The sequence below is a fragment of the Parasteatoda tepidariorum genome, chromosome 8, assembly GCF_043381705.1.
Source record: "Parasteatoda tepidariorum isolate YZ-2023 chromosome 8, CAS_Ptep_4.0, whole genome shotgun sequence".
NCBI lineage: Eukaryota > Metazoa > Arthropoda > Arachnida > Araneae > Theridiidae > Parasteatoda > Parasteatoda tepidariorum.
The window spans coordinates 16,399,318-16,420,683 of NC_092211.1; the positions used below are offsets into that span (position 1 = coordinate 16,399,318).

The 21,366-nt window shown below is 27.9% G+C and overlaps 1 protein-coding gene across 2 annotated transcripts in view; it reads left to right on the forward strand.

The window, feature by feature from the left end:
• The window catches only part of LOC107454259 (Protocadherin-like wing polarity protein stan), a 399,719-nt gene that overhangs the window by 361,553 nt on the left and 16,800 nt on the right, over positions 1-21,366 (forward strand). The window contains exons 9-24 of one of the 2 annotated variants that reach the window (XM_043041038.2): positions 1,315-1,479; positions 4,394-4,548; positions 5,444-5,467; positions 5,575-5,741; positions 6,477-6,623; positions 7,667-7,783; positions 8,826-8,988; positions 9,800-10,080; positions 11,183-11,366; positions 12,846-12,947; positions 13,745-13,839; positions 14,481-14,690; positions 15,761-15,947; positions 17,511-17,750; positions 19,219-19,336; positions 20,134-20,313. In XM_043041038.2, the coding sequence (XP_042896972.1) occupies positions 1,315-1,479; positions 4,394-4,548; positions 5,444-5,467; positions 5,575-5,741; positions 6,477-6,623; positions 7,667-7,783; positions 8,826-8,988; positions 9,800-10,080; positions 11,183-11,366; positions 12,846-12,947; positions 13,745-13,839; positions 14,481-14,690; positions 15,761-15,947; positions 17,511-17,750; positions 19,219-19,336; positions 20,134-20,313 (2,535 nt within the window). The remainder of the gene's footprint in view (positions 1-1,314; positions 1,480-4,393; positions 4,549-5,443; positions 5,468-5,574; positions 5,742-6,476; positions 6,624-7,666; positions 7,784-8,825; positions 8,989-9,799; positions 10,081-11,182; positions 11,367-12,845; positions 12,948-13,744; positions 13,840-14,480; positions 14,691-15,760; positions 15,948-17,510; positions 17,751-19,218; positions 19,337-20,133; positions 20,314-21,366) is intronic. The other variant, XM_043041047.2, reaches the window with a different exon arrangement.

A 21,366-nucleotide genomic window follows, 5' to 3' on the forward strand; every position in this document is an offset into this window, starting at 1 on the left:
GAATGAACTGAACTCAAATTACTGGAACCTAAAAAACATAATCCTGGTATCTCAAAAATGACCATAGACTCGAAAAAACTATTTTAATGAAATGGTAGAGGATAAAAAAAAATTTGAGGGTTGCTGTATTCTACTTCAGAAGCCAGTTTTATTCTTCAAAATTTCAAAATCCACAGATGACGCTGCTGCTGAATGAAAAAATTACATTTCGTCCATATGTCAAACCCTTCCATTTGAAGGCTGACACGGACGTCCATTAATTTTGTCTTTGAACTGCATCATGTCGTTGATGCAAATGATGGTAATTTTATGGTGGTAAAATTATCAACATCAGTTAATTCGGTTAGTGAAACCGAAATACTTTATTCTAAAATTATCTGATTTTATATTATTTCACTCTCTGCTTTGATCTCTCTTATATCTCAATAATTATTTCCTCTTATAATAATCCCTCTAAGGATTAATGATTGGTTAGAATTTGACTGCGTCTTTGTTCTTTTTTATTTATTATCAATTTGAGACCCCTGACACAATTTTTTTAACTTCATTTATTTTTAGGTGTATTTTTAGAACAATTCTAAAAATACGCCTAGTTTTCCGTAATCACAGCTCATAATGGGGCATCCTAACTGCATGCGATTTGCATATACAATCGCACGTCAATGTAATTCATGCAAACGCGAGCAGTTCGTTTCTAAACATTCGTACGCGGGTCTAGGGCAATCGCATTTTGAATAAACCCTATCTATGTGTTTGTTTTAAGAATCCTTAACAGTTAGTTTATAGCGTGCACTTATTATAAGTCGCAAATTAATATTTAATCTAGGAAAAAATACAAAAGCGCTCTCAAAATTTAATGAATTACTGGAGAAGGCAAGAATGTTAACAGCAAAACCAATTTGATTTGCAGAAACTTACTAATAATACCTTTCACATCGACTCTGTTTTCCCAAGACATTATTTTTGATGTTTTCATTTCTACTTTCCTTTGAAGTGATTCTCATTAGATTACGATGGCGGTTTTGCCTTTTCTTCGTTTCCATAATAATTAGGAAATCCTTATATGTGGGCATTTTTTTCAAGCATTTTGGAAATCGTATATGTGGAAGGTGATATGTATTTTAAGAAACATCGTATACATTAAGGTTTGTCATTACAGAACATTTTTCATTCATTTAATAAGCGTTTATTAAAATCATGATTTTATATTTTCGTGCATATAACATGCACTATTTTGCGAAATAATTTTTGTTAAAACAGCGAACTATACAATTCTATCGTTTCTATTTTAAAAACAATTCTTTTCCATTGCAGGTGTGCCGATTTGATGCAAACTTGTTACAGATTCCTTGACTTAACTGGGCCATTGCAAATCGGTGGATTGCCTGCTTTGCCATCAGATTTTCAGATAAAAAATAAGGATTTCATTGGATGCATCATGGACTTATACATTGATCATAAAATGGTTGATCTTAATTCGTAAGTTTATCTTTACTTCATGCTTTGAAAAAAAAGTTCAACTCTCCAACAGCCATACAAATATCCTTAGTTCATAGTTTTTTTTTTCTCTTTTTGGTTACTTTTTAATAGCCTTTTCTTCAGGAAAATAAAAAAAGTCACAGTTTAAGTACCTTACGTTGGAGGCAAAGCTATAATTTTCAACGGAAAAAAAATGAACTTATGGAAAAGAATTCTTTAGGCTGTTTTTAAATCATTTAAAAAAATCGCCAATTTGGCGATGATTTCCCACCCACTCAAAAATTATACAAATCAATGAATTGTTTCAGTTCTGGTGTGGGTTTCGCAGTGGACTGATTGTAAAGACACTTTTCTTAGTAGAACACCGAAATCAAGCATCACTGACTGCGATCAGTAAGCGGGGGTGATCACTGGGATAAGCGTGCGTAAGGACCGAGGGTGTGAGGTATCAGCCCTCGTTAAACTGTTCTACCATATAGTGCTCGATTTCACTCGCAGGTCGTCGGGTGGCCAAAACAGAGGTGCTATTCCCTCTGCAGAGGATCGAAATTGCGATGGCATGTCTTCGGATCATCCCCAAGGATGTTTCCCAGACCGTCACTAATACCCCATTGTGCAGCTCTAGCATGACGCAAATAAAGTACCTACCTACCTATCAGTCCCGCAATAGACTGATCGTAAGAACATAGTTCCCAGTAAAAACGCAGAAGTCAAGCATTACTGGCTGTGGTCAGTGTGTTGGTGGGTGACCACTTTGATCAGCTTGCGTAGGAACCGAGAGTGCGCAGTATCATTCCTCGTTCGATTGTGAAGTCCTCGACAGGTTGTTGGGCTACCAAAAAGGAGGAGCTCTTCCCTATACAGAGGATCAAAATTGTAATCGCATGACTTCGGATCATCCTAAGGGATAGTTTGCAATGGCCAGTAGCACATTGTGCAGCTCTAGTGCGAAGAAAATAGCGTACTACTATTGTTACAAACTCTCAACAGTTTTGAATATAGTGTTATATTAGCAAAAACAGCGTTATTTCATGGATGGCTGACCGTGTAAAGCTAATATTAAATTATCTAAAACTATTACCTTTCTTAAATAAACTTGTCGCCTGGTAAGCATAACATAAGCGGAGGGATACACCGGAAGTTTTCTAAATTTATTCCGTTTTCAGGAAACTTATTATGGATGATGTTTTCTACACTAGGGAACGCTGCAAGCTCGGTACCGCCTAAATTTCCGGGTTACTGTTTCCGTTGTATTTTAAAGCCATTTGGGATCATTGTGTTTTGAGATTCTTGCAAACAATGTATTTGATAACTTATTACTTGTGTTTACAATGCTAAAAGTGTTAACACTATCAAGACTGCAAAAAAGCGAGTTATTCAAAATCTAGCAACCATGACACCTTTTTTAACAATATATCTCTAAATAATTAAAACAAATTTTCACTTCAAACTCAACAGAATTACATAATAACATTAATATCTTATGAAATACGGCAGATTAGAGCTCAGAAATTATCTAACTTATTTCTTTTATTGAAAACAAAATTATCCATTTGGAAATATCGCCTCGCAGAATAACATGCAGTAAGCAGCTGCAAACTTTCTAACCGGAACTAGAGCAGGCATACAGCTGGAGATTGGATTGTACATTTCTATAGAAAACATCATCCATTGCTTACCCTTAACAAACACTGTATTTTAAATATTTTAAGCTATATCTCAGCCTCTTTCATTGCGTAGCTCATAAACAACTAAACTCTTTAGTTTTGTTTTATTTTGAGTTTCAATTCTGTTTTTGATGTCGCTCCCTATATATGTAGTATGTATTAGAAATACTCTTTTCCTCTCTTTTTTTTTTATTTTTCAACATAGTAATTAATACAATGTTGGTTACTAAATGATTTCATAACCGGACCTTACTTATTCGTTCACAAGACCTGTTATGATCTAATAGTATGGGAAATTTTTTCCTCATTACTTCATTTTCTTCTGCTTATTTATGTATTTATTTATCGCTATACTGACTGAAAATGATGCATAAAAGTTTCTATCAGTGTGACTCCCAGGGCAATAAAAATAAAATGATCCTCTAATATTCTTATTTGCAGCAGATTAATTGAATTATTTGGTTTAAACAATGATGAGATGAATACTTGACTATTTTAAGAATAAATGAAATAAATACTTTTTGAAAGTATCTTACTTATAACCTTGTATATACCTATAATATATACCTTACTTATAACCTATAATTAAAAGTATTGAAACCAATTTGTTTGTTGGATAAGATTTGAATTTGTTCCTAGCAATGGCTTTTTACCTTCGTTCAGTTTCCTCCAACAATCCGAGATTTTGATATTTTATAAATTATTGCCTTCCGTTATGATTCTTAGGCCTTGGTAACATTTTCGTTTTTTATTACATTAATTTACGCTCCCTTATATTTAAATTTTTCTTTCGTCTAGGATTCTTGTATATGTAGATGCTGAATATAAAACACTGTGTAATTTTTTTTTTTTTTTTTTTTTTTTTTTTTTTTTTTTTTGATTAAGAGTCTAGAAATTTGTTTCAGAGGCTATCAAACTCAGTGCCTGATTTATTATAAGACCTGAGAAGCATAGGGCCCTCACATTTCTGGGGACCCCCTAAATGATACAAATACATTTTTTTTTTTATGTTTGTGCTTAAGAACTATCTGTTAAAATTATGACTTTACAAAAATGGAAATAAATATAAGCTCAAAGTTACTAATGTATCATTTAAAAGTTGTTAAATTTTGTTTAAAGTAGGGCCCTTGACAGTTCTGTGCCTAGGGCCCCCGTATTTCTAGAGCTGGCCATGATCAAACTGCTTGCATAAACTATTTCTCTCTATTGTATTATTTACTCAAATGTCCCAAATTATCTTTTAACAGGTTTGTTGCTGATAATGGAACGTTGATTGGTTGTCCCCAAAAGAAGGGATTTTGTCATTCACAGCCTTGCCTGAATGGAGGAACTTGTGAAGAAGGCTGGGGCTCTTTTGTGTGCCATTGCCCACCAGGATTTGGCGACAAAGATTGTAGTGCGAGTATGTGTTTTATTCTTTGACCAATATGTATCATTTAGAGACCCTTATCAGGCTGACCTTCATTTTTAACCTTTAGCAATCTATCAGCTAACCTATGTTTGTCTTCTGTTTTTTTTTTTTGTTGTTTTTTTTTAAAGATACTAATATCATAAGTTTTTTACTCCATTCATATAACTATTTAAAATTTAAAACCCCTTTTTTTGAAAATTAAAAATTGATTTTTAATAAATCAAGGTTTCAAAGAATATAAGAAATTAGTTTTTATAAAAATTCTAAACCGTCAAAGTACACAGTATCCTACATATACACTTGTCCTAATTATCTGATAAAATCCATATTTTTTATCTTTAACTTTACTTATTAGTTACATCTTTTTTTCTCCTTGACTCCAAAATAACCCATCTCTTTAGAATTTTTTTTTCTCGTGTTGAATGCAAGTTTATACAAATGTTGTTAAGTAATATGATTTACTATCTTATTAAAATTAATTTTAAATCAAGTTGAGGTTGTAGGAATAAGAACACAACCTAAGTATTAAGGCTTTTAATCTGTTACACTACACAAAGTCACTTTACTATACCTAGACAAGACTTGAAGAAGATAGATACTATTTTGCCAGCCTTTATATGTTTAGGGCTCTTTTAAAATTGAATTTTAAAGTATTTATAAGTTAGGAGGTTTAAATAAATATATAATGTTGGAAAGAAAATCAAATTGTTAATAACTTTATTTAATTACTATAAAGGTCAATAGCAAAATAGCAATAGATGAAATTAAATTAAAAGGGCACATTTTTTAATGGATTTTATCAAACACTATTGAATTTTTTGGGATACTACTTAATTATTTCAATGGTTAACATGCATCCTTTTTTTTTTCTTTTCATCTTTCTCAGATTTCTGGAAGCAACTGGATAGAGGTGAGGATCCATAAGTCAATAATCTATCTAATTTACTTTAATCACTTATTCCCTGATTTTAACTTAGTATCTTACTACTTTTAATTATATTGTTTTTCTCATTTCAGACATTGAACCTGTGAGACATTTTACGGGTGATGGATTCCTTATTTTTACCCCTCATCTTCGACCCATTCAGACAGAATGGCCAATCAGTGCATCGTTCAGAACTCGGCAGAAAGATGGTCTATTAATTAAGGCGCAACTTGGTCAGACCAGTTTTGTACAGCTTGAGGTAGATTATTGAAATTTTAGCATTTTTTTACTTGTTAAAAACTTGATCCATGCAATTACCTGAGAACTATGTAATAAGCACAATGCATAGTTGCCAACTATGCTGGATTTTCCAGTAGACTACTGGATTTTGTCAGTTTCTCCTGGTCTACTGGTTTAATAAAAATTCTGTACATTTACATATTTTTACATATTACACACACATACATTTATACAGTTTTTGTACATTTTAGAAAATTCCCTAAAATTAAGTAAGTTTCCTTAAATCCCTATTGAAATAGAATTTTTGTGCAAATTATTGCTTACTTGAATATTTAAATAACTTACACTAATGCATAATGGATACAATTCGTTGGGTGATGTGTTCATTTTAATTTTTTTAAAAATCATCAATTTTTAAGAAATTAATGTTTCAATTAATGCATCAAAAATTAATGTATATGAATAATCTAAGTAATTTTTTTTAACTCCCAGTTAAAACAACTAATTTTTTTGCTTTTTTAATCTTTTGTATTGTTAAAGAATCTATTGCTCTATTACAATATTTCTATCTGGTTTTCAGCATTGTGTTTTGAAGAGGTTTTTATAAATAATATTATTGAGAAATTGTTTCTTGCCTTTTCTAGTTTTAATTAAAGCTTGTATGCATGCTAAGTTAAAATTATTTTTTTGCAAAAATTTTTTTAACTTATTATTTGAAACTGAACTGTTTTAACTCATATGAATTATTTTGTAGTTATCAGATGGATTTTTGAAGTATACATTCAACGATCAGTCCTTCATGTTGAAGGATGTGGCTGTGAATGATGGCATATGGCACAATGTTGAAGCAAAATGGATGCCTGCTGGAGTTTGGCTCAATTTGGATTATGGCCAATATGAAGTAAAATAAAATTTAAGCCTTTGGTTTTAAATTGAGATTGTAAAATTTTTAGGGTGAAGGTTGTTCACTTAATGCAGAAATGTATTTTCTATTTTAAGACTGCTTAGTTTGTAGGAAAGCATATTTGCTTAAAATTTTTTATTTATTTGGAATTCATAGATTGTGTATAAATTGTAACATAGAATCAAATGTTTCTAACTGTTGCTTAAGAAAAAAATTATTAACCTCTCTTTAAAGATAAAAAATGTGTGATATTCTGAATAGTTAATTAGTTGAAAATATTTTGTTTAGTCTATCCAAATTTGCATTATTAACTCATCTTAAAATATCAGTAGTTAAAATATCCTCTCTTTCTCTCTTTTATTTATATAATCTTATGAATATAGAAAATTTTATTTCTGAATCAAATTATTTGTTAAAAACAAAGAAGGTATAATTTTAATATTAGGTAGCATTTATTTTAATAATAATATAATGGGAAAATAAGATTGCTTAAATTTGTATTATTAATGATATTGAAATTAGCGCCTCTAAATTTTGTTGTGGTTTATACTTTTTAAGATTGGAACATGGACAGAGCTTTCACTATTTTATATTTTACTCATAATATCTTTGCATTATTGATGCACTTACTGTTGATTTAGAATTGTACTGTTGCATATATAATAATAAATAATTAAAAATTATTGAAACAAGAAAGAGAAGTCTAAGAAAAATTCATGAAAGATCTAATGTGAGACAGTTTTCTTATTTTATTTATTTATTATTATTATTTTTTTTTTTGGAACAGCTACAAATTTACTCATGTGATTAGTTGTCAAATTTAACACTTTAACAATGCTGTTGCTTTGATTTTATTATTTTTCAACTTTTTTATGATCATTATAGATTGCTGTAGCAATTATTTGATCATATGAATGATGATAACTTTTATGAATGATGATCCTGATTTCGATAACTTTTGTAATCATTGTAGACTGATTTTGATAACTTATACAGTTGTTATAGCCAATGATTTTGATACCTTTTCTATTCTGTTGCAGTCGGTTCAGCATCTAGAAGGTCACATCAGAGGTTTGTATGTTGGGAAAGTATCAGTCGGTGGTGTACAACCTTCAGAAGGTCCAGAAAATTTGGTGTTCTTCAATGGATGCATCCAAGTAAACAAACTTTTATAATTTTTTGTATATTTTTTTAATGTTTCTCCTCATATGCAAATGTTACTATTAATTTTACTTTAAAAATAATACTAAATTTAAGTAGGATGTAAAGCAATTTAAACTGCAAGAATTTAAATTGCACTGAAAGCAGCAGATAAATGTAGAAATTAGACTTTAAATTTTATAAACGTATTTTCTGATCTTATATCACTTTTATATTATTTTTTGAAGATAATTGCTGGTGTTCATTTAGGAATCAAGCAAATTAGAATATTTAAATAATTAGAAAAAAACTAAGACAACAATGAGTTCCCATATGTTTAAAAGCCAACAAATATGCAAAGAAGAGGAAACAAAAGAAATTAAAAGAATACAAAAAAAAAAGAAGGAATACAAAAATAAAAAACCACTTCAGTACAGCATAATGTAAAATAATGCATCTTTAAAATTTGGAGTTCATTAATATTTTAATGTTTTTCAGATAAAAGTATTGTATAATCAGTGATCTTCATATATTTTTAAAGCACTTGCCAGAGTGCTAATTATGGGTTGTAAATTATTATTTGTTTTAAAAAAATTATTAGATCCAGATAAAATGGTATTTAAAAAAATGGTTTTAAAAAACAACAAAACCAGTTTGATAACTTGAAACATGGTTGGCGTTTCTAATAATCTTATTTCAGTTATTATTTTTTTTGAATCAAATTAGTTTTGAAATGTCTTTTTACTTCCTGCCTTGTACAATACTGATTCATGAAAACTTTCTTCCCCAATTATTTGGCTTTGTTCTCAGCAAAAATTCCAAACTAATTAATATTTATCTCCATATCATTCAAATTGCATATCTTTCGTTTCCTTCTACCTAATTCTGCCTTCTATTTTAAAGTCTATTATAATATCCACCTACATCAGATAAAACTATTTTTTGTGTATTTTAGATAACAAACTCAAACCAATACATGTTTCTTAAAATTAAATAATAGTTGTTTCTGTTTTTTTTTCTTCTTTTTTATTTGTTCTGATTGTATTCTGATTTTTGTAGGATGTAAGAATAGACATGAACAAAGATGCCTGGTTGAGACCCTCTCTTGAGAGCAATGTAAGGGAGGGTTGCAGAACACAAAATCCATGCCATGCCAATCCATGTCCATTGAACAGCACATGCATTGACCTTTGGGACAAATATGAATGCCAGTGTGATATGGGTTAGTTTTCTCTGCAATATTTTTTAGAAATTAAATATATTCTGCCAACAAATTAATGCATGAATTATCTCTGTTTACCGCCCCCCTCCCCAAATCATTTAGTATTTACAAAACAATTATATTTACATTTGCATTAGATTATGTGAATGGACAAACTTTGTTTATAATCTCCATTCGACAGGCACGTAGCATTTTTAAAAAGTGCTTATTTTTGATTTACATTTTTTAAAAGCCTTTAAAGGTGCTTTTTTTTCTGGGTTTGTAAAAAGTGCTTAATTTTCTATCTTGTAAAAAGAGATTTTTTTTTTTTTTTGCTGTGTGGATTGTCGTTGTAAATTTCAAAAAATACATGATTTTCACTGTGAATTTATCAGAGACTAGTTATTTTACCATGATTATGTGAAATTTGCGAAAATGTTTTTGAATTTTGTTAATTTTATGTTCATATTAGGAACTTTAAATGATAGAAAAAATAATTTTTATTACTGCACAATCCTAAGTATGATTTTTTTTTTTTTTAGAAAGTGATTAAAAAAATTTTGAGTGCTTAAAAGGTAATTTTTTTTGTTGAAAAATCTGACCACTCACCTTATTAAGACTCAACATTGAAAATGTAATATTTCGTGAACATTTAACATTCTTTTCCGCATGACTGTTTAGTCAAGCTTAAGAAGAGTTCTTTAATCAAACTTAAGATTGCAAATAGAAAATTAATAAAAAAAAATTATTTTAATTAAATTCATAATTATTATTTTACTCTAATCTTCTTATACCAAATACAGCTTTTATTAATAATCTTACTTTTTTTTAGGATTTGTGGGTAAAAACTGCCTTCCTGTCTGTGAAGTAAATCCTTGTGCTCCTGGATCTACCTGTAGATCTTCTTCAAAGTTTTCGCTGCATGATAATCATAAATATGGATACACTTGTGAATGTGATGGTTTGCACACTGGAGAGTATTGTGAAGTGCCTCTGGACCACCCCTGTCCTTCTAACTGGTGGGGGTATCCAATCTGTGGACCATGTCATTGCGACACCAATAAAGGATATGATGCAAACTGTAACAAGACAAATGGTGCATGCACATGTGAGGTAATTTAAGTTCTTTTGAATCATTAGTAGAGATGACAAGATTGCCACTCCACAGGGAAAACCTGGAAAATACAAGGAATTTTGAGTTTTTCTTTAGAAACTGGGAATGTTGTTTTGTATTTTTGCCTTTTAAAGAATGGTAACTGTTTAAAGTGTAATCTATGGGATATTTGAGGATGATATTTCAGTTATATTAAACTACAGGGTACATAGCATTTTTAAAAAGTGCTTAAAGATGCTTATTTTTGATTTACGTTTTTTAAATGCCCTTGGAGGTGCTTTTTTTATTTGGGGTTTGTAAAAAGTGCTTAATTTCCTATCTTTCAGAATAAGATTTTTTCTTTGCTGTGTCGATTGTCGTTCTAAATTACAAAAAATGTATGATTTTTACAATTTTCTACGCAATGTTTATCAGTAACTAGTCACTTTATAATGATTATGCAAACTTATTTTAATTTTATTGGTTACATGTTTATAAATTAAAAACTTTAAATGATTGAAAAATAATAATTTTTATGACTGCACGGATCTTAATTTTGATTTTTTTTTTTTTGGAAAGTGATTAAAAATATTTCTTGAAGGCTTAAAAAGTACTTAAAAGGTGCTTACTTTTTGTAAATTCTGGCTACTTACCCTGAACTAGTTCATTTATTATAGCTCTATTTAAGTATGTTCAGCTGTTCCTTTTTTTTCTAAGTTTTTTCTGCAATTATAACTAGTATAGTTAGCACAATACAGCTCACATAAGAACATACTGATTGTGTTTTTCCTCTTAATATATTGTGTTTTATGCATACAGGGAAAACACAGGGAATTTTTTTTCCACATTTGAGTAGTAACCCTGGATGAGTTTCAGACTTAATGTCCATTACTGCAACATAAACAATTTTTGCAATAAAGGCGAAATTTTTTGTTTGAAGAGAGTAGGTTAAAATATTTTTATGCACTGATAATTACTTAGCTTACAGTATTTAAAATTGCAAGCCTGCTATTAAGAAAAGTGTAGTGTTACAATGATATTAAGTTTAATACATACTTTGGGTTTTTATATGTTTTCTATAATTTGCAAGTTTCTTTTAAGTTTGTGAACTTTATATTGTAGGACAAACATTTTCAACCCCTGCATAGTGACATCTGTTTTGATTGTGATTGTTATGCAACTGGCTCTTTTGGAAACCGTTGTGACCCAATCACAGGTCAGTGTAAGTGTAGAGCAGGCGTGATTGGTCGCCGATGTGATTCATGTTCCAATCCATTTGCAGAAGTAACTCTTAGAGGTTGTGAAGGTGAGTTAATTTCTTTTTCATACTTGATTTCTTCATTTCACTTTTTTATAATTTTTCTTGAGATATTTAATGAACAATATTACATTTAATTATTTACAAAGCTTATTTTTAAGTATTGATAAGGTTGGTTTTCATTCATTTAACTACATATATATAGTCTCCTTGATTTAGTAATGAATACTGTGGTGGTAAAGAATGAAGAAGTTGATAATCACTATATTAAAGATAATTAAAAAAAATTATCAATTATATTCTATATTATATATTCATTCTAAAACCCACTGTATTGAAACTTAATACAGTCAAACCCCGCTATAGTGAGCCTGCAAGAGACCGAAATTTTGATTCACTATAACCGGGAGTTCACTATATCCGTTACGCAGGTAATTTAACTAATGGTTCCCAAACTCTTCCCTTTTATTACACATTATTTAAATAAATGACTGAAAAATATTATTTAGTAGCGAAAAATGTGTTAATTTTCATTACTCTTCGTCTTGCTTCCAAAAAAGAAAATTTAGTAATCTTTAGTTGATGAGCAATCCTGACAAAAAATGCATATTGATCCCACTGACACCTTACAGGTGCATTATCTGCCAGGGTTGGAAATATCTGTTTGGTTTCCCCTCTATATATGGTTTTAAAAATCGGTATTTGTATTTATTTTAAAGTAAAAGTTTCAAAATTATTCACAAAAAAAATGAGGAAAGAAATCAGTTGAGGACAGAAAAAAGTTCATTATATCCAACTTTCTCACTTTTTTGGTTCACTATATCCACNTGTCATTGTGGAAGTTACAAAATCTTCTGCCGGTTGGGGCGCTGACGCGCATGCGCGCCAACAATAAGGTTGGTTTTCATTCATTTAACTGCATATATAGTCTCATTGATTTAGTAACGAATACTGTGGTGCTAATGAATGAAGAAGTTGATAATCACTGTATTTAAGATAATTAAAAAAATGTATCAATTATATTCTATATTATATATTCATTCTAAAACCCACTGTGTTGAAATTTAATATTTCCTTTTCTAATAATATGTTATTAAAATTAATTTTTAAATTTTACAATAAGATTGAAAACTATTGTTGTAAAATGACTAATCTCCTTAAAATTATATTTAATTATTTTCTTTATAATACATTCATTGAATAATGCATACATTATAATATATTACTTTTTACAGTTTTCTTAATTATTAAATATGGATAATTATTATTTTCAAATGTCAATTGTTTGGCCTTTAAATTACATAGCCTCCATTGCTTCTCCACTTGACAAGAGATGAAAAATTAAAATAAATATCTATGATTAATGATATGGTCTCAATCATTTAAACCAGATTTATCTGTCATAAATTTTGCTGCGAAATAATTATGTTTTTTTTATTGTTTTTGAGGAAAAACATTTTTAAAGTATCATAGCTGTTTTCTTTATCTTTGTCTTTAATATAATTTGTCATCTTTTTTTTTTTTTAGTTGTGTATGATGGATGTCCTCAGTCTTTCAGTATGGGTATATGGTGGGATAGAACACTCTTTGACCAGGAAGCCTCACATCCATGTCCTAAAGGGGCAGTGGGTAAGTTCATGCATCATGATTAATCGCTGTTAGTAATTTCAAAGACTAAATATTTTATATACTTTATAAAATGAGTGACTATTGTACAACTAATATTTTTTAAGCCTAAAATGTTTTACTATTGCATATCATGATGTGTGACTAATATTGATGATCTATGGTTTGTAAAAGGGTATGTTGCCATGCAATAGAAAAATCCATGTAAGCGACAAAAATTTCAAAATCAAGATTTTTATGTATTTGGCATTTTTCTATGGTTAGCTACACATTGTCCATTTTTTTTTCTATAATTATTTTTTTTATCAATTATTTGAAATTCTATTTTAGCATTTACTGTAATAAATAATTAATAATAAATAAATAAATAAAAGTAATTTTCAAGCAAAATTTATAAAGCACTTGCATTGTTTTTTTTTCCTTTAATTGAATGATAGTATGTATACTAGTTTAGAATGATAGTATGTTACTTGTTTTCTGTATTTATCAGGCATTATTTATTCATATAAAGAATTGCATTTATAATTTTCTCAAAATTTATCATGAAGAAATTACATTTTTTTTTATTGTATGGTAGTATTCTTGTTTAGAAGTTTTAAAATTTTTTGTATTTATCAGGTATTATTTATTCATATGAAAAATTATTTTAATGATTTTCTCAAAATTTATTGTTAAGCACTTACATTGTTTGTTTTTTTTAATTGCATGGTAGTATGCTTGTTTTCAAGTTTTAAAATTTTTTGTATTTATAAGGTTTTATCAAATCATATAAAAAATATTAATATTATTTTGTGCTGTAGGTAAAGCCACTAGGTATTGTGCCCCAGACACAGGATGGGAAGACCCAGACTTATTCAAGTGCACTTCAGAAACATTTTTAGAATTAGCTGATCAAGTAATTACTTTCTTTATTTCTAACCATATTCGCATTTGTATTGTTTTAACTCTTTTCATATTCTTATTGTTCTTAACCCTGTTCATATTGTTGTTGGTTTTAAAACGATTCATAATCCAAACTATATTTCTATTGTTTTTTTTAAATTGTTTTTAAAATGTTACTTTTTGTTAAATATAGAAAACTACTTCTGTTTATAATTAAAAAACAAAATTATTTCTTACTCAATTGTCTCATGTCAGAAAAAATGTGGGAATCAGTGAGATTTCTTCTGTTCGGTTTTATGCATATAATAATTAAAATTCCTTTTTTTTTTCAGATAAAAATAAATAATATTTTTTAATCTGTACTGTTTTATTTCACGCTTTTATGGCTTTCATATTTATAGATATATTACAGGTTTGCCAAAGGCTTACTTCATATTGACATTTTGTACCTTTTTTATAATGAAAATAGACATCACTGTCTTGAGATTGGCAAATCTTAAACCGTAGTAACAGTTCGAACTCAAAAATAATATAAAAAGTGCATATTATTTACTAAGAAAAATTTGTATTTCATATCATGACATATCTTTTAAAGAATGCAGCACTTCTTTTGTAAAAAAATAAAATTTTAAAATGCTTTTTGCTTTATTCCAGTTGGCTGTGATTGAGAGAGACAAGCTACCTTTAAGTACTTATTTTGCTGTAAAAATATCATCTGATCTAAGAAAGGCTACAAACTCAACTAAGAGTCTGTATGGTAGTGATATACTTATTGTAGACAGAATGCTGAATCATGTTCTTAATTATGAAACTGAACAGGGAGGTCTCAATTTGACGCATCGTCAAGATAAAGATTTCATACAAGTAAATCTCATTGATTAATAATTTGTAAAATTAATAAAAGTTAGTCATTAAGCAGTCTTAGTCATTAAATTAAATTTATTTTCTAACAGTTTATCTCTCGTTTTCAGTATAACCCATTTTCAATTTTGAAGCAAAATATTAAGTTACATCTTTATTAATTTTGTTATATAAAATGTGCAAAGTTTCTATTTCATTATCTTTTTTTTTCTACTATTTTCTTTACTTATAAATTTAAATAAAGAAGATTGCAAAAAATATTTTATATCTCCACATCAAAAAATATTTTTATAATAATCGAAACAAAATTAACATATAGAATTGCTTTTGGGATTCTAAGTGTCAATTTTTCAACTTAGACTATCAGGCTTGTGTTAATTTAACATAAATCTCTTACAACTTATTGACAAATGTTGTAATAATCTAACCTTAGGAGGATTGTGTTTATCACTGTCTTTTACAAAACTAGATGCAGCTCAACATTATCTATACAACGCAAATCTATATACTAGGTTATAGATCACAACAGTAATTTTGTCTGAATTCTGTTATTAAAAACTTTTTTCAAAATTTCAATGTGTAATAATTTTTTTATGATGCTATGAAAATAGTTGAGGATGACAATAAAAACCAAAAATGACTGTAAAAATCAAAACCAAGCACATTCAATAAAAACTATGAAAATACTTTTCTACAACCTGTATGTTATTGTTTCTTTAAAAATTAATTCTACTGATTTGTACAAAAAAAATTCTTTTAATGTTTTTATGTGTCATTGAAATTATCGTAAACTGTTTAACAAATTACAAGATGTGAAAAAATTTTTATACATTCATGCTAAAAGTTAGTCACATAACTACTCTGAACTCATATAGAGAACAGTTAAAAGTAATTTTTTTCAAGATTATTGTATATTAATTTAAGGAACTAACCAACACATATGTTCACTTTTTTATTGTCATTATTATGCAACTTGCTTAGTTTCAATTAAAATAATTGGACTTTTGATTAGCAAATGAATAATTGGAATTATGAGTTAATTACCTTATTTTAAATTCAACTCTATTTTAAAGGGTCTAGTTGAATCTGCCAGTAAAATTCTTGAACCGAGATATACATCCATGTGGGAAAGAATTGCTACATTTACTGATGCAGGACCTGAAAACCTGATTCGCATGTTTGAAGATTATGCAAAAACTTTGATTCAAAACCAGGAAGACACATTTACTGAACCATTCGAAGTAGCTGCTAAGAATATGGGTATCTATTGCTATTTTAATTCAAATTAATTATTTTATCTGTTTTAATTTAAACAAAACAGAAATCTGTGCAATTCTTATCATCAGAGATAATTGTGCTCCGGAAAAAATCTGGATTTCCTGATTTTTCCTCAACCGCGATCCAGAAATTCAAGGTCCAGAAGTTAAAAGAAATCATCGATTACATTAATGTATAAACATTTTTGTATATTTTATTTAAAAATATTAAAACTAGAATTTATGCTTGACATCTCTTTCATTTGTGAATATTTTTTCTGGTAGAATAATAAATATGATAAGGGATAAAAGTAAACTTATACATAATTATTAATTTAAATTATGCTGCATAGAGTTTTATGTTGTGAAAATATCAATCATTCAAATTTATAAAGACATTAATTTTTTTTTAGATGCGTCCTTAATGCTTTTACTCAAGAAATTTTCAGGATTTTTTAGTTGGGCTCACAATTCCCACTTTATCATACTGTTAAATATTTATTGTTATCCAATATTTTATGTAATTTTTTATACTGCTTATGAAAACTATATTTGCTTTAAATCTTGTAATGACAGATAATTTTTTTCTTAAATAAACTTATTGTTAACATTTATTGCTTGTTTAAATAATTTATTTTTTAAAAATTTTGTTAATCTTTAAGGTAATTTTAAACTTTTATTAATATATTTTTATTTTTAATATAACCTTTAATGAGTTATAAAACTTTAAATTAATATACTTTTGATAATGTATAATTTTTAACTATTGTTTCTTGTAAAAATTGCCCTTTTGTCAATAAATAGTTCAAACAATAATAAATTTGGAAAATGCAGGTAAAAATGTATAAGTGATTTAAATATATAAAAATTTATATTGTTTTTGTTCTATCAATAATTTAGCTAGTAAGCAAGTTCAAAAACAACAATTTTTTGTGTTCTTATGCTGTTTATGAATGACATAATACACTATTAAATTCTATCATTAAAGACGTATAATTTATTACCTAATATGTATCTAATTTTGTGCTTTTACATAACTGATAATACATTGTTTAGTTTTATTCCCTAATATAAATTATAGTTATTATTTTTATTACTTAATTTATAATAGTTAATATTGTTATATTTATTTAATCTATATTTTACAAAGAAAACCTTTAGTCTAAATGAATTTTGTATATGATGAATTTTTTTTTCAAGCTTAAAAGACAAAGTTAAACTGTATATAAGAAATTGAATTGTTTTTAACGAACTATAATACACAACTTTAAACTTTAATGTAATCTATATTGATTTTCCTGAATCAAATTCTTTATTTGCATCCTTCATTAAATTCTGCATTCCTCTTACACCTAAAATTCTTAATTAATAAAAAAAGGGAAGTTTTTGTTTAAAAAATTACATTTTAATTTTCTTGCATTTCCTAATTGTCCTAATTAACTTTTTGCATACGACTGGTACAACATGTGGACCACATGTGTTAGTATAACATAGTATGCCGTAAGCAAAGGGTTAACATTTAAAAAATAAGAAACTTAGTTTTTAATTTTTTTCTCTCTCTTTCCAGTGTTTGGATTAGATACAATATCTGCCTCAGAACTGTGGTCATTGCCTTCAGATGGTTTTACTTCAAATAATCTGTCACTTTCTCCTGAAACTTCACAGTATATGGATATAAGTGATTTTGAAATTGGCCCTGCTGTTTTGATACCAAAATACAATAATTTTCCTAGACGTAAAAGCTTTTTGGATGATGTCACAAAAGCAAAAATTCCACTAAAAATTTTGAATGTAAAGTCGATTGAAGGTATTTAGTTTTTCCTTGTGTTATTTATTCTTTTTTTTCCTTTTGAAATAAAATGCAATTTTTAATTTTAGTCTAAACTCTTCCTTATAGTGTTCTTTGCTTGTTAATGAACAATTATATCCTATCCTTTAAATACAAATGGCTATCTAATTTTGCACTTTTTTTTTTAACAGAATCAATTTTCTGTTGTAAATTTATTAATTTAATTACTATAACCTTAATTTTTGTGCTTTTTTTTATATTAATATAGCAATTTATTTGCTTCTATGTAAGTTTTGTTATTTTTTTATAAGTTTTTAAAAGTTTATCTTTTTCTTCAATTTGAATGTTTTTTTTTTTGTCATTATGTATTAAATAAAAAAAATTTTTTGCTTTGAATGTATGCAGTAATTCTTTTAAAAAAATGTCGAGTAATAATACAAATTTCAAATAGAGAAAATTGTTGAATTTTTTTATTTTTTTTTTGTCAATTATCTTTTGGAAAAAATAGCTTCTTAATAGTTAATAAAAAGTTAATTAAAATCTGATGTTAGTTCAAACCTGAAAACAGAATTACTATGGAGGAATAAAATTCATACTAATTAGATATAACATGCATTAAAAAAATTTTCTAAAAATATAATCTAAAAGCTTTAGGTGATATACTGATAAGCCGAACCTTTTCCATTCCAAGCATGACCTTTTTGTTTTAGACTCTGTCATGAATTGCACAACAGGTGTAACCCTTCTCGTGTCTGGTGAGGTTCTGCGCATCTCTGTTAGTAAATAAATGTTTGACAATGAGAAAGAAAATGGTCTTAAAATAATGCTAACAAAACTGTTATGGGGCCATACAAGGCCAAAATATTATTAAATATAATATCGATTAAACTATATGCCAATTAATTGTTTGTTTTTGTTTTAATTAATAAATCAGAAAATTCTTTTTTTTTTTTTTTTTTTTAATAACGGCAGGCACTGAACTTTCGTTCTCCGCCATAGAAGATGCCGGAAGTGTTGCTCATTTATCGTTACCCAGTGGGCACCTGTGAACCAAAGTCACGGAGGCGAGCAACGCTACCGCAATTCATTATGAATACAATCCTTAACATACTAGTCTAGTAATAAACTGTATGCTGTAAAAGAGTTCAGTTACAGATTCTTCCTTGGTATTGTTTCCAAATAGCTACTTTACAAAATCTTGCTTTAGAAGATACATAGAACCAATTTATTACCTTCATGGAAATTTTCCGAAAACCTTCTGTATAGTTCAAAAATGTGTCTTAGCGTTATATTATCTCTCCTTCAATTAATTACTTAATGTTCAACTAATATTGTTATCTTTGACAATTATCATGCATTTATTTGTTTTAAATTCTTATACTATAACAAAATTGGATTTCTTATATCTATATTTGAAGCAAGATATGGTAAATTTCAAAGCACATCATCTTAAAAAAGAAATTAATTCTTGATTTTTTTTCCTTAGAGAAAAAACCCAATAAGCAAAGAGTCATGCTACTCTCCCGTGACTCTGCTGTGATTGCTTACGCCATCTATCCAACTGCAGGACAAATGCTTCCTCCTGGTTATGATTTATCCATAAGGTATTTTGATTTTAGTTTCTATCCTTTTTTATTATCACTGGTATTATATATTGTGTTATAATATCATTTTTTTTAAATTAATTGTAATGTATGTTTTTAATATTAATTGTATTACATGCGTTTAATATTAAATGATATTTGCTAAATAGTAAAAATCTTGCCTATACTAATTTGAAAAATTTATAATTCCCCAACTCTCATTTAAGTTAAAATGGTCAGCCTTTGTCTGTTGTTTTTTCCCCCATATGCACTTCAATTCTCTTTTACTCCAAAAACACGAAGTCTGTCACTTAATACATTGAGCCTCTGAAATCTCAAAATTCTCAAATCACAGAATCCCAAAAATTTTATGATTTGACAAATAAATCAAAGTTTATTAGTTCAATAAGATAAAAATCTTTCTTCGCAGGGAAGAAATCTCAATTGCGTTGAAAATATGAGTTAGAACCATTTTCCACTTATATTTTCAATTTTATATGTACTAATATTAAATGTTTGTGTTTAATATTTGCAATGTATTATGATAGATTTACATTTTTTTATGTAAAAATAGTTTTATATAACAAATAAATTCAATAAAATTTTACATTTTTACTGTAAAATGAATTTTTTTATCATGTAAAACTATCATATATCATAAAATATTTTAATGCAATACAGAAAATAATGCAAATTTTTTCCAAAATAAAATTTCTTTTCAAAAAAATTTTCAAATAAAATTATTTTTTAATATACATTTTTACTATTTTTTAAACATGTTAAATTTTTAACTCATTAATATCTTTAACTTCATTTAGACAAAGATTTGGTATAACTCTATCTGCTAACACACCAATGATGTCTATAGTTATCCAACCTGCAAATTCTACAGAAATTATAAAACAAGAGTTATCATCAGATATAAATTTCCAATTCAGAATTCATGACACTTCAGATCATTCAAGTCCACAATGTGTCTTTTGGGATTACACAATAGGGTGAGTTTTTTTGTTTTTCAAAAAGTTTTATCTCATTTATAGAGTTTAAGTTTAAATTTTTATACAAAGGGTTATATTATGCAAGATATGTTACAGTGAAGTAGCATACACTATTTAACCCTGTGGCAGAATTTTGTCGAGCTACCTGCGACATAACTCTCTAACACTAATATCTTTCTGCAAGATACTTTTAATAATAGCAAACATATATGTTACTAATTTAAAAGTAACAAAAGGAGTATAATTTTTTTAATTGAACATGTAATAATTTTTTATTCTAATATTGGAGGTGATATTTTCGCATTTTATTGGCGGGGGGAGGCACAAATTATTACCTTCTTCGCATTTTGTAAATAAATATCACAATAATAAAAAAATTAAAAATTATGAAATTCGTAGTAGTAACAGCCGAAATAAAGATCGACGATGAAATCATGCAAANGCTAATAATGTTAATAACTAACATAAGTTGCCAGTTTTGCTGGAAAGTGTACATGTCTTCCAGACCTAGTCACAATTTTGTCGGGTTCCTTGGGAGAATGATTTTTTTCTGTATGTAAGGATTTGGAAATTCCAGGTTTTACAACCCATAAGTTTGATTCAACCTTCTCTGTAAGTAAGGTCCCTGTTAGTAAGTAAGTAAGTATTTATTTATCGTTACTGTTCTATCTTTTTCCTGTGATTGTTGCCATCCAACATATAATAAAATATTTATAATCATCTCATTAATCGATTCAATTATCGATTAATAATAATACTACAAACATGTAATAATTTTTTATTCTAATATTGTAGGTGATATTTTCGCATTTTGTAAATAAATATCACAATAATAAAAAAATTAAAAATCTTGAAATTCGTAGTAGTAACAGCCGAAATAAAGATCGACGATGAAATCATGCGAATCGGACTCCTCAAATACGTGTTTCGTTTCGAGATTAGGTTGTTGCAATAAATAATGTATAAAAAATATCGAATTTAAAAGCTATGCAGAAATTAATAGCAATAAATGCGAAAAATTCGATAGAATCATAGCCTTAAAAAATAAGTACT